At 34.5% G+C, this 12137-nt stretch overlaps 1 protein-coding gene across 1 annotated transcript; it reads left to right on the top strand.

Moving 5' to 3' along the window:
• Positions 1-3502: 3502 nt before the first annotated feature.
• Positions 3503-6502, top strand: LOC131645255 (uncharacterized). The gene is made up of 4 exons (XM_058915928.1): positions 3503-3621; positions 3708-5253; positions 5331-6001; positions 6101-6502. Exons 1-4 carry the CDS (start codon positions 3503-3505, stop codon positions 6498-6500), a joined length of 2736 nt encoding a protein of 911 aa, XP_058771911.1. The 3' UTR covers positions 6501-6502.
• The last annotated feature ends 5635 nt before the right edge of the window (positions 6503-12137 follow it).

The raw sequence follows: 12137 nt of genomic DNA, 5'->3' as shown, positions 1-12137 counted from the left end.
CTCAGGATCAAAAAGAAGTTGATCGCTGGAAACTTTGTTGCGCATACACTAAACCTGCAAAACTAACAAACACGTGAAACAACCAGATTAATGGAAATTACTCAAAATAACAACTATTGCAATGCGTGCAATATTGACACAGTCCCCGGCAACGGCGCCAATTTGTTGAAAGTATTTTAGGGTAAATATTTTCTAATATATCGTATCCACAGAGACTGAGTAATATTGCTGCCGTTCTATAGTTTCTTTATAATGAGTCATGAAAAGTATTGGTTTGATTATGTGATCTCAATTTGCAATTAATAAAATAAGATTTAAACGAATAAAAACTTTAAGATTGAATAACAATGGTGAATGAATATGTTGAGTTCTAGGGTTCATCAACCTAATCATATACAATAATCAATTAATCCACATGTGAACATTATCTAAGTTATTATCTTCATTCATCCTCAAAACTGATATTATGTCTAATGATCAATCTAGAACCACCTCTACCGGTATGATATTCGATCTCTCAGAATAACTATAAAGATAAAAGGAATGAATAACGATGATTTATGAAAACTTCTTCAAAACCTCATCTCTGAGTATTAATCAACAAGTCAATGTAAAAACCTAGGGCGAAAGTATAAACCCTATCTCTCGATTGATAGTTCAACAATGATATAAAATAAAGGCAAGGCTTTTCATTGATAATAAAACTTAAACAATTGTTCACAGGAATTAATCAAAGTAATTGCATCTTCATAGGTTAACTACTACCTTAAACTTAACACAATGGGGTTTAGTTCTCCATAGCCATGAAGAACACACAAGGATTCATGGAAGGATTCATCTTCATCAAGGGAATGTCTTCAATTGATGTTGATTTCTCCGTTGAAAGTTGTTGTTTGCTCTGGAATATGATTGCTCTCTGAATTTCGTTCACCAAAAAAGATCCCTCTCTTATGAGGATTAGGGCTTCTATTTATAATAATTTGTCCTTGTAACGCAGCTGTCGCGGCTCGGCACGTACTGGCGCGGTGCGAACCCAAGTCAGAGGGTTTGGCGCGTCTCGCCCATGATTGGCGCGGCTCGGCCTTTGCTTTATCCCACTTCTTTGTGATTTCTCTTCTTCAGAGCTTCTACGCTTGCGTGTTTCTTCGTCTTTGCTTCTTAACTTCAATATCTGCACAAATAACACCCAAAGTGACGCAAGTTGTTCTACAATTAGCATCGAACCACTAAAGTTCAATTCCAACTATAAAATCCTTAAAAAACACAAAATATGTTCACTTCTAGCTCAAAAGGTAGTTAATTTGACAAATGAAAATACTACTAATTCACTCCTAACACATTTGCACAACTAGTGTTCGATAAATTGACCAAGTCAATTTGTCAAATATATTTCATTGGAAGTAGGTGCTTGAGTGATTAATTGTTCAAACGGATATTTTTTGTACAACCAATTGATTCAAGCTACTTCTCATATTTAGTAATTCTCACATTTGTTAAAGGTTTAGCCGCATATCTAATTCTACCAATACCGGTTTAAAATTGACGCAGGTCTATCCCAGATCGCTTCCGCAAGCCATCTTTGAAAGCTTTTTAAAAAGCCAATAATTTTTGAAGGGATCTATTCACCTCCCTCTAGATTCTAAGCCTAGCATCTAACAAATAAATGTGGGAAAAAGAAATGGTAGAGAGGTTTGAAATTTTAATGAAGAAACAATGATTGTATATAATATTTAATTGTAATTTATAATAAGAGATGAGAATAAAAAAATATTATTTAATTATTTAAATGTCATTTTTAATATAAATTTTTTGTGATGAAAGAGTAATTTAGAGAGTTCTTATATTCAATTTTTAATAAATTGCCAAATCATAATTACAAATGATCCATAAGCTTATCTAACTCATTTTTGTTCCAACCGTAATTGGCTAATTGCACATAAGCAAGTCATGTTTCACCTAGCAATTTATACATTTTTTTATTTGTATTTACGTTTGATCTGCAAAAAATTAAAGAGAGAATGGCTTGGCCAAAAAGAAAAGAAAGGAGAGAATTAGATCAATAAAAAAAATAAACTTCTAAATAGATCCATGTTAATTTATTTCTTTACAACTCTCAATTTCTCCCAACTTACACATCCACAGGCCACCACCATTCTGATTTCTCCCATTCCATCTATACAATCTCAAACTTTATTTTACATCTCTTCCCCCTCTTTCCATTAGTTAGCTCTATTTCATTGTTTTATCTCTGATTTCTTTTTTTAATTTCTATACAAGATTATTATAAAAAAGTTACTAAAATAATTTAAAATAAATATTTGTTTAATGATAACTGTTCAAATTATTTTCTCTCATTATTCATAAAAAAATATTACTTCTAAACCAACTATCCAGAAAACCTTGCACTTTGTTAAAATGGTCCACATTTTTATTAATTTTTTACCGTTGTCTTACTTTTTTTATCTTTATATCTTCTAAACATATATGTGTAAGTATCTCTCATGTATTTGATAAATTGTTTTTTTATGATAAAAAAGTAATACTTTAATACGATGATTGAGGTTAATTAGTATATATGTTTTACTTGAGGACAATTAGTTAGAGGAATCTGAGTTTCACTGTCAAGTGAAATAATTTTTGTTAGATTTCAGTATCAAATTTAAAATTAATTATTTTAAACAAAAATAATAATATTTAATATAATGTCCTTTTCATATTTAATATAAAGTTTTTAATATATATCTTTAAATTATTACTACGGCACCATTTTAAAATATTATTTAATTTTGTATTTATAATTATATAAAATACACTAAACTAACAAAATTAAATTTATTTATTTACTATTTTATTTATAATTTTTTAAGTAACTTTTTAATTTATTTAAAGTTTGATTTATAATTTGGTTACAAAGTTTTATAACATTACCATCAAATAATACATATCTTTAAGGGTTACTATACAATCAAATATATAAAGATTTAGTGTTTTATTAAACAAAAATAAAAAAAGAAGTTATCATTAGTTGGTAACATGTAAAAATTAGTGGAAACTGAATGATATAAGATTATATGAAAATACAGTGGAGTGGAGGCTATCTAATTTTTTTTGGTTATAATATAGATTAAAAAAAATAAAGGCTTAAATGCACTTTTGACCCCCCTATTTTCAATTTTATGAACTTTTGATCCCCCTTTTACCAAATTCGTTATTTTGATCCCCAAACTTTCATTATTTTGGCAATTTTGAAGTCCCTCTCCCAAATTGCATATGTGGCACATGAGCTGTCTAAAATTCATTATGCCATGTCATTTCATTTATTTAATTTATAATTTATAATTTATAATTTATATTCTAAAATTCTAAAATTGCTTCTGAATATAATTTATAATTTATAAATCCAAAATGTTTCCTAACCTAACACAGAACCATCCCCAAATTGTAACGTCTCCCAGATAATTTTCATCGTCGTTTTCGTCCATTCGCCCAAGCATCGGAGAAGATGAGCATTCCGCCATCATCATCAAAGACGACGCGCAACATTCCACCACCATCATCAAAGACGACGCACAACATTCCACCATCATCAACTTGCAAAGAGGATGTTCGATTCTGTATGAGGTTTGTTTTCTTAAATCGTTAGGCTTAAATAACATTGTTTACTTTGGTTAAGTATTCTGAATGTTCATCCTTTGTTATTTGTTCAGACCATCTAAAAGCAACTACGTTAAAATAAGGCTTCATCATAGGGGACAGTTAGTAGAGAGTCCATGTAAATGGTATGTTAATGGTTTGGTGTCTGAACTGGATTGGGAATGGGATACGGACTACATGTCGTACATGGATTTAGAAGCTTTGATTAAGGATGAGGGATATATAAATATCAAATGTATGTGGTACTGGAACCCTAGGTTTTCCTTTGGTCGTGGCCTTAGACCCTTAAACTGTGATAACGATGTTCTTAAGTTTGTTGAGGATATTAAGGGCTTTGAATTGGTGGATGTGTATGTTGAGCACACAATAGAAGAGACTCCTGTTGTTGAGGATGATGTTGATGGCTGTCCAAACTATGCTGATGATGAAGCTGAATCAGATGTTGAAATTTTAGGTAATCCTGTTGAAGTTGAAAAGGAACATGTTGAGGCTGAAGTTGAAGGTGGGGGTGAACATGTTGATACTCAAGAGGATGTTGGAAGTGAACATGTTCAGACTCAAGAGGATGATGATGATAGAGACTATGTTGCAAGTGAGGGTGAGGTAAGTAGTTCTAGTAATGAGGTGAATGTTGAACAGCCTGTGGATTTGGATTGGGCCACTATAATTCAATGTGATGAGGGTGGTGATAAGGATAGAAATTCTGATGAGGATGATGACTCTGATGTGTTACAAACACCTAATGGAAGTGGTAGTGATGAGGAACAAGAAAAATTTCCCTCTTTTAAAAGTGAGACCTCAAAGTTTGAACTAGGAATGGTATTTAGTAACAAAGAAAAGATACACCAGGCTGTGGCAGATTATGGCTTGAAGATGAACAAAAATATCCATGTTAAGAAAAATGATGCAAAGAAGATGGTGATGAAGTGTATGGAAGGCTGCAATTTTCACATGAGGATTAGCAAAAGGGTTGGGAATCAATTTTGGCAAGTAGTCAGTTTAAATGATGAACACAATTGTTCCAGAACTCCAGGTAACAGACAAGCAAAGACTACTTATTTGGCTAAGCAGTTTGGTCACATAATTAGGCACAACCCTGATATGAAGCCAGCAGGTTTGATTGCTCAAGCCATTGAAAAATGGGGAGTTAAGATATCTCGTGATCAGGCATATAGAGCTAAAAGAAAGGCTATGGATTTGTTACAAGGTGCTGCTATGGACCAATTCAACCATCTGAGAAGCTATGCCCAAGAGTTACTAAAATCTAACCCTAATAGCAGTGTTGTCATCAGATGTTCTCCTTCAAATGAAGGCCCTGTCTTTGAAAGGATTTATGTCTGTCTAGAGGCTTGCAAATATGGGTTTGCAAATTATTGTAGACCATTGATTGGATTGGATGCCTGTTTCTTGAAAGGTGACTTTGGAGGACAACTTATGGCTGCTGTTGGGAGAGATGGAAACAATAAAATTTTTCCTATTGCTTATGCTGTTGTGGAAGCTGAGACAAAAGATTCATGGGATTGGTTTATCAAACTTTTATTGGAAGACCTAGAAGCTATAAACAAAAGAGCTTATGTTTTCATTTCTGACCAACAAAAGGTAAAACTCTAACTGACTTTTTATTGTCTTCCATTTCTGACCATTTAGTTACTGTAATTGACCTATTATTTTGTTAGGGATTGGTACCTGCTATTCAAAGTGTGAGTGAACATGTTGAGCAACGCCTTTGTGCAAAACACCTATATGGGAATTGGAAGAAGAAAAATCCTGGGCTTGAATTCAAAGAGGTAATGTGGAGTGCGGCTAGAGCTACAACTGTACCAGCATGGGAAAGGGCAATGGCAAAGATGAAGAGCATGAAGCAATCTGCATGGAAGGATATGATGGATATCCCTGCCCATTATTGGAGTAGATCTCACTTCAAAACATATTCTAAATGTGATCTTCAAGTAAACAACATGTGCGAGGCTTTTAATAGGGCAGTTCTAGAATATAGGGATAAACCAATCATCACATTGTTAGAAGGGATTAAGCACTACCTTACCAAAAGGATAACTAAGCAAAAGGAAGTCATGACTAACTACAGTGGTGACATATGCCCCAGAATACAACTTGTGCTTGAAACCAACAAGAAGGATGCACAACATTGGACTCCAACATGGCATGGTGATGATGACATGGCAATATATGGTGTGACTAATGGAAGGGACACTTATGTGGTTAATTTGAAGAATGAGACTTGTGCATGTAGGAAATGGGATTTAACTGGAATCCCTTGCAGTCATTCCATTACATGTATGTGGCAACACAAGAATAAACCAGAAGATTATGTTTCTCAATATTACAGGTATGTGACTGTCTTATAATGTAATTGCCTTCTTTGTATGTGTTACTGTTTTCTAACTGTATGACTGGTTTCTTTGTATGTGATACTGTTTTCTTGTAGGAAGAGTAATTACAAGAACACTTACTCCCATATTATATACCCTACTAATGGTCCACAGCTTTGGCCTTTGGATGAGCAATCTAAAATGAATCCACCAATTATGAGAAGGGCCATAGGTCGTCCTAAGAAAATGAGGAACAAGGCTAATGATGAACCAAAGAATCCGCATGTCCTTCCTAGAAGATTTGCAACAGTCACATGTACTAAGTGTGGAGCAATGGGACACAACAAGAGGAGTTGCAAGGGAAAGAGGGCAGCTGACAGAGCCATCCCAAAAGGTGGAAATACCAAGACTAAAAAGGGTGGTCAACAGAAGAAAACCAACACAAGTCAAGTTGAGATTGGATCCTCATCACAGGAACCCCAACCAACTCAACAATCTCAGCATGAACAGCTATAGTCTAATTATGTTGTCTATATAGACCTTTTGTAACTGTCATGAACAGCTGTAGTATAATTATCTTGGTTAGGTTTGTAACTGTCTTGAGCAAGTTTTTTGGTTAGGTAACTGTCTTGAGCAAGTTTTTTGGTTAGGTAACTGTCTTGAGCAAGTCATTTGGTTAGTGTTGGAGCTGTCATGAACAAATCTGTTATGTATATTGCAGGAAACTATTGCATGGTACTTATCTGGTTATGATGTTATTATGTATATTGCAACATTCAGTAGCAAAATTATAAGGATCACATGTGATCCTTAGAATTTTTCTACTAATTACTATGTCCAGCTTTTTATAGTTACACTTACAACATATCTGCAGGTTTTACAAGTTCTTGAATCTGTATTGTGTAATTAGTGACTTGGTGGAATTTTGACTTTTTACACTGTCACAAATTCTGCAGGTTTTTGTTGAATGAAAATCTGATGAAATTTTAGTTCATGATTCTGTGAGTTTGTTTAGTTACATGTTTAGTGTTATGGTTAAAAGCTGATAATGAATGACAAATTTTTTTGTTTACATGAGATGAAGGTAGTGTTAGAATTTATGAATGGTTTACACAGGTTACAAAATGTGTAGAAAGTTCGTGAATTGGTGGAAATAGGTACAAATTTTACTATGTGAATGTATGTACAGTGTTAGAAAATTGGTAGTAATTAAGCAGTAATTAAGCAGTGATCCTTATAAGCTGGACATAGTAATTAAGCAGTGCTATAAAAAAATTCTAAGGATCACATGAATGCAACATTCAGTAGCAAAGCAAAATTATAAGGATCACATGAATGCAACATTCAGTAGCAAAGCAACATTCAGTAGCTATAAAAAAATTCTAAGGATCACATGAATGCAACATTCAGTAGCAACCCTATTAATCATTCATCTAATTTTGAAGCTTTTACAGCATTTTTCTAGCACCATGGTTAACCATAAATCATTATGAATGTTATCCTAAAGGCAGTAGCCTAAACATCTTTCAAACCCGTTGTTTGCAGCTTAGGCAGCTATTATGCTATTTTAAATTCGGGATATTTCATGAATTGCAAAACTTCTACTCAAAATGTTTCAGAAGTTTGTTGCACATACAGATCCCCATTTCATACAGTTTTGATCCCCTGTTTATAATTACTTCCCATGTACAATATCAGCAACATCAGCCAAATTTAACAGCAACATCAGCCAAATTTAACAGCAACATCAGCCAAATATGCACAATTTCTAAAATACAGATTATATGGACACATTATATGGACAGATTATGCAACAAACAGAAAGGCAATGATAAGCACACATAACTATGATACAACCAACTATGATACAACATGTGCAACAAACAGATTTCATTGATAAGCATATTAGTACAATTTGTCTCATTGATAAAGTATTACAACTGGAAATTAATACTGATACATAACTACTTCATTACAAATCCTAACACTAGTCCTACTACTAAAACGACAATAGACGCAATCGAAATCTTCAAATACTTTATCTTCATGTTCAAATTACTGATCTTCTTGTTCATTTCATCTTCTTGGATCTTCCCTGCATCAATTTTGAAATTGGCAATTTTCAATTTCTGGTTTAATGTTGAAATCATCTCTTTTGCTCTAGGGCCCATCTCTTCATCATACCAATCAAAGTGATTACATCTCTTGTACCCCTGGATCTGCAGAAATTTACAGAGGGAAATTAGGATGGAATTTAGGGTTAGCTCACAACTAAAAATTATAGAAGAATAAATGCTAACCTTATACATCCCACACCCGTAAAAACGGCGTCCAGGGTTTGAATCAGTCCAAGAGGTCATCAAAGGTGCATCAAGACCACACCTACATTCGCCATGGACGGAAGGGGATTTTGTTCGACTACTTGCTTCAGAATAATGAGACATGGAGAAGAAGAAGAGAAGTCACGGACAAGATATGCTGGAAAACGAAAACGAAGATGAAAGTCACGAACAAAATGAAGAAATCTTGCTGGAAATGGAAGAGAGGTCGCGAGCAACATGTAGGTCACGAACAAGATGAAGAAATTATTTGTTTCTGATTTATAAAAAGAGTATTAATGTTATTTAGGATATTCATAAATTGTTTTCTATTTAAAATTATAAATTAAATAAATGAAATGACATGGCATAATGAATTTTAGACAGCTCATGTGCCACATATGCAATTTGGGAGAGGGACTTCAAAATTGCCAAAATAATGAATGTTTGGGGATCAAAATAACGAATTTGGTAAAAGAGGGATCAAAAGTTCATAAAATTGAAAATAGGGGGGTCAAAAGTGCATTTAAGCCAAAAATAAAATAGGAAAGAATAATAAATATATATATATATATATATATATATATATATATATATATATATATATATATATATATATAAATGGAATCTAAAACAAATTTTATAAAGTTGATCCTAAAAATGAAATGAGATATGCTTACAAAGTCTAGCACATACCCAATCAAAATCCAAACGAAGACAAGAAAAAAATAATGAAAACTAACTGATGCCAACCTGTTTAGAAACTAATTCCATTATGGAAATGAAAACAAACAAGGAATATCCAAGATACTGAAATGAAAACAATAGGAAAGTGTTCCTCAGGATGCGACCTCCATAAATTCAAAGCGATTTCTTGCAAGTTTTTCTCTTTTGGATAATGCTACGTACCTTCCAAATTTTCTCTTGGCTTTCTTGAAGATGGTTTTCACCATTTTTTTTCAACATACGATGATGCTCATCATGGCCCATTTTTTACACTACAAAAAAAGTCCTCTGCAGCGACGTGATCAGCACAACGCAACATGAAATATCACGTGGCAACAAAAAAGTAGCGACGTGAGTGAATACGTCGCAGGAGCCAAAGTGGCAACTTGTAGCGACGTGGAGACAACGTCAGAAAGTAGCGACGTGCCTCCCACGTCGCAACAGGGTTGCATGGGGAACATCTATCTGCACACACAGCAGGCGTGGCAGGTGTGGGACAGTGTGTTTGTTGACCAATGTAGCGACGTGTATACCACATCGCTACATTAAATGCTTTTTTTTTAAAAAAAATTAATTCACGCTAGATTTGTTTTGTTTTATATATTTTTTATAATTAATTAATATATAATAAAATATATATAATAAAATATATATAATAAAATTTATATAATAAAATTTATAAAATAAAATTTATATAATAAAACCTATAAAATAAAATTTATATATTAAAATCTATAAAAACTAATTTATATAATAAATTTGTATAAAATAAATTCATATAATAAACATTATATAATAAATTCAATTAATTAAAACTAAAAATTTAAAACTAATACTTTAATGAATTAAAATGTAGAATATTTTACATAAAAATAAATTAAAAATAAATAAAATACAAAATGTTTTCAAGAGGCATCATCCGGAAAATAATTATCCGGATTAAAATCATCAGCCACCCCGTCATCCTCCGGCTCTTGAGGAGGAGCATTACTGTAATTTCCACCTCCTTGCATAAACCGTCTCATCTGCTCCTCCATCTCAGCTTGCTTCTTCATAATGCCCTCCATCTGTCGCGCATGCTGCTCCTCCATATCAGCCTGCTTCTTCCGCATCATCTCGATCTGGGCCTCACTTTCGCGTCTCGCCAATTGCCTTACTAATTCAGTTTGTTCCTGTGTCAGATTTGGTTGACGCGATCCACCCTCTCCATCCTGAAGTCTTTGAAACAGATTGCGGTCACCACGTCTATAGCTGGCCGCCAAATTTCCAGCACCAAAAAAGCAACCATTAGGTCCTTTTTCTTTAATAACCTCACACCAGATATAGTGATCAACATCCGCATTTAGCGGCTCCCCCTCTGCTGGCATGAATTGAGGATTATTTTCCAGAAAAATGGCAAGTCGGCTATCATAATCTTCCTGCACAGATATTCAATAAAAAATGTAAGTTAAATATTTAAATGCATATTTAATTAGTCAATTAAAATATATTAAAAAGTTGCCACGTGATTTTCACGCCACAACTTATGATTTGCCACATGATTTTAATGTGGCAATTTATCAATTGCCACATGAAATTCACGTCACAAATTTTGTATTAATTTAAAAAAAATAAACAACGTAAATTTCACTTACAAGATACAACTTCGTGCGCTCGTCGACAAAACCTCCCGATCTCCTTGTCCGGGTCCTCGAAATCAGCTCAGGCATCAATGGTTTTCTCCCCAACTCCTTAGCCTAAATAATATAATTAAAAATAATTAGTAAAATATATTATGAATAAAGATGTAACTTAAAAAATTTAAAATTTTTACCAATCGTCGGGCATGCTCGGCGGTGCTAATACTTCCAACTGTGTTGACACAACCGCCCTTTTCAGATGCCCTCATCTTCTTAAAAGTTTCTGATTTAGCCCGGAATTCTGGACTCCTCCAATATGTAACAAGATCATGAAAAACCTCCTCGCCTATCCAGTTAGGACGGATGCCATGAAGCTCATGATTCTCCCTTACTCGCCGCAGCATATCAGACATTCTTTTAGAGCATCTGGTGTTGAAAACTTTCTGAACACTTTTTTCACTCAAAGGATCCCACACACATTTCTCCTGCAATAATGTATGACATTAAAATAAAATGTTAAGTAATTATAATGAGAATTTTATTTAAATAACTATAACTAAAACAATAAATTAAATGCATAACATATATAAATAACAATACCTTAAACATTCTAAACCATTCATCTTTATTTTTGACGTCCCCATAGCTCTTAAAAGCTGATTTATACATCTGTTGAATTATATAGTTAACAACCCTAGCAGCTGTCCGACTCGGCGTAAAACTGAAACAAAAAATGAAAATGTTAGATATAAATTTATAAAAAAAATGAAAAAGTATACATACTATAAAAGTTTTTAAATAGGAAACTTACTTGCTTCCTTCGGGCTGAATCCAAAATCTGCCGTCAATCACATGAATCTCATCAGGATCATCCCTCCCACAAAGATCAGCTCCATCTATCTCATCAACTGCCTCATCAACCTCACGTGCTGGTACATGTGTGGGATGTGGGGTGCGTGAGCCTCCAACCTGTGTGGGGCGTGGACTAGGAGATCGTCCAGCCTGTGTGGGACGTGGACGGGGAGATTGTCCAGCCTGTGTGGGGCGTGGACTAGGAGATCGTCCAGCCTGTGTCGGACGTGTACTGCTGGACCCTCCCGTCTGCTGGAAGGATGAAGTCATCAGGATGGGATATGAAAAACCAGATCCTCCAGTCTGCTGGAAGGATGAAGGCATGCCAGTATGGGAGAATGGAAAGCTGGGAGGGGGCACACCAGTATGTGTGAATGGAAAGCTAGGTCCTGCTGCCTGCTGGAAGGACGATGGCACACTAGGATGCTGGAAGGATGGAGGTACCGCTGAGTACTGGAAAGATGCAGGTACCCCAGACGGGAATGTGTGGGAGGAGAGTAATGGGGTAAAAGCCTGAGTACTGGCTAGAGACATAGGATCAACATGACTCTGAGGGCGGGGACACGCTGCTGTGTGAGGCGCGTCACATACTACTATCCTCGGACGTTGGAACTTCCTACCACTATCTTTACTCTTAG

Source organism: Vicia villosa, linkage group LG1 (genome assembly GCF_029867415.1).
Source record: "Vicia villosa cultivar HV-30 ecotype Madison, WI linkage group LG1, Vvil1.0, whole genome shotgun sequence".
Classification (NCBI taxonomy): Eukaryota; Viridiplantae; Streptophyta; class Magnoliopsida; order Fabales; family Fabaceae; genus Vicia; species Vicia villosa.
The sequence above is the reverse complement of the archived record's forward strand: the minus strand, read 5'-3'. Positions and strand labels throughout refer to the sequence as shown.

What these genes read in the sequence shown, in the direction of transcription:
- LOC131645255 (XM_058915928.1), top strand. Translation starts at nt 3,503, where the DNA reads ATGAGCATTCCGCCATCATCATCAAAGACGACGCGCAACATTCCACCA. An exon ending in GATGTTCGATTCTGTATGAG is followed by an intron (nt 3,622 to 3,707) that starts GTTTGTTTTCTT and finishes TTATTTGTTCAG; the next exon opens with ACCATCTAAAAGCAACTACG. An exon ending in TATGTTTCTCAATATTACAG is followed by an intron (nt 6,002 to 6,100) that starts GTATGTGACTGT and finishes GTTTTCTTGTAG; the next exon opens with GAAGAGTAATTACAAGAACA.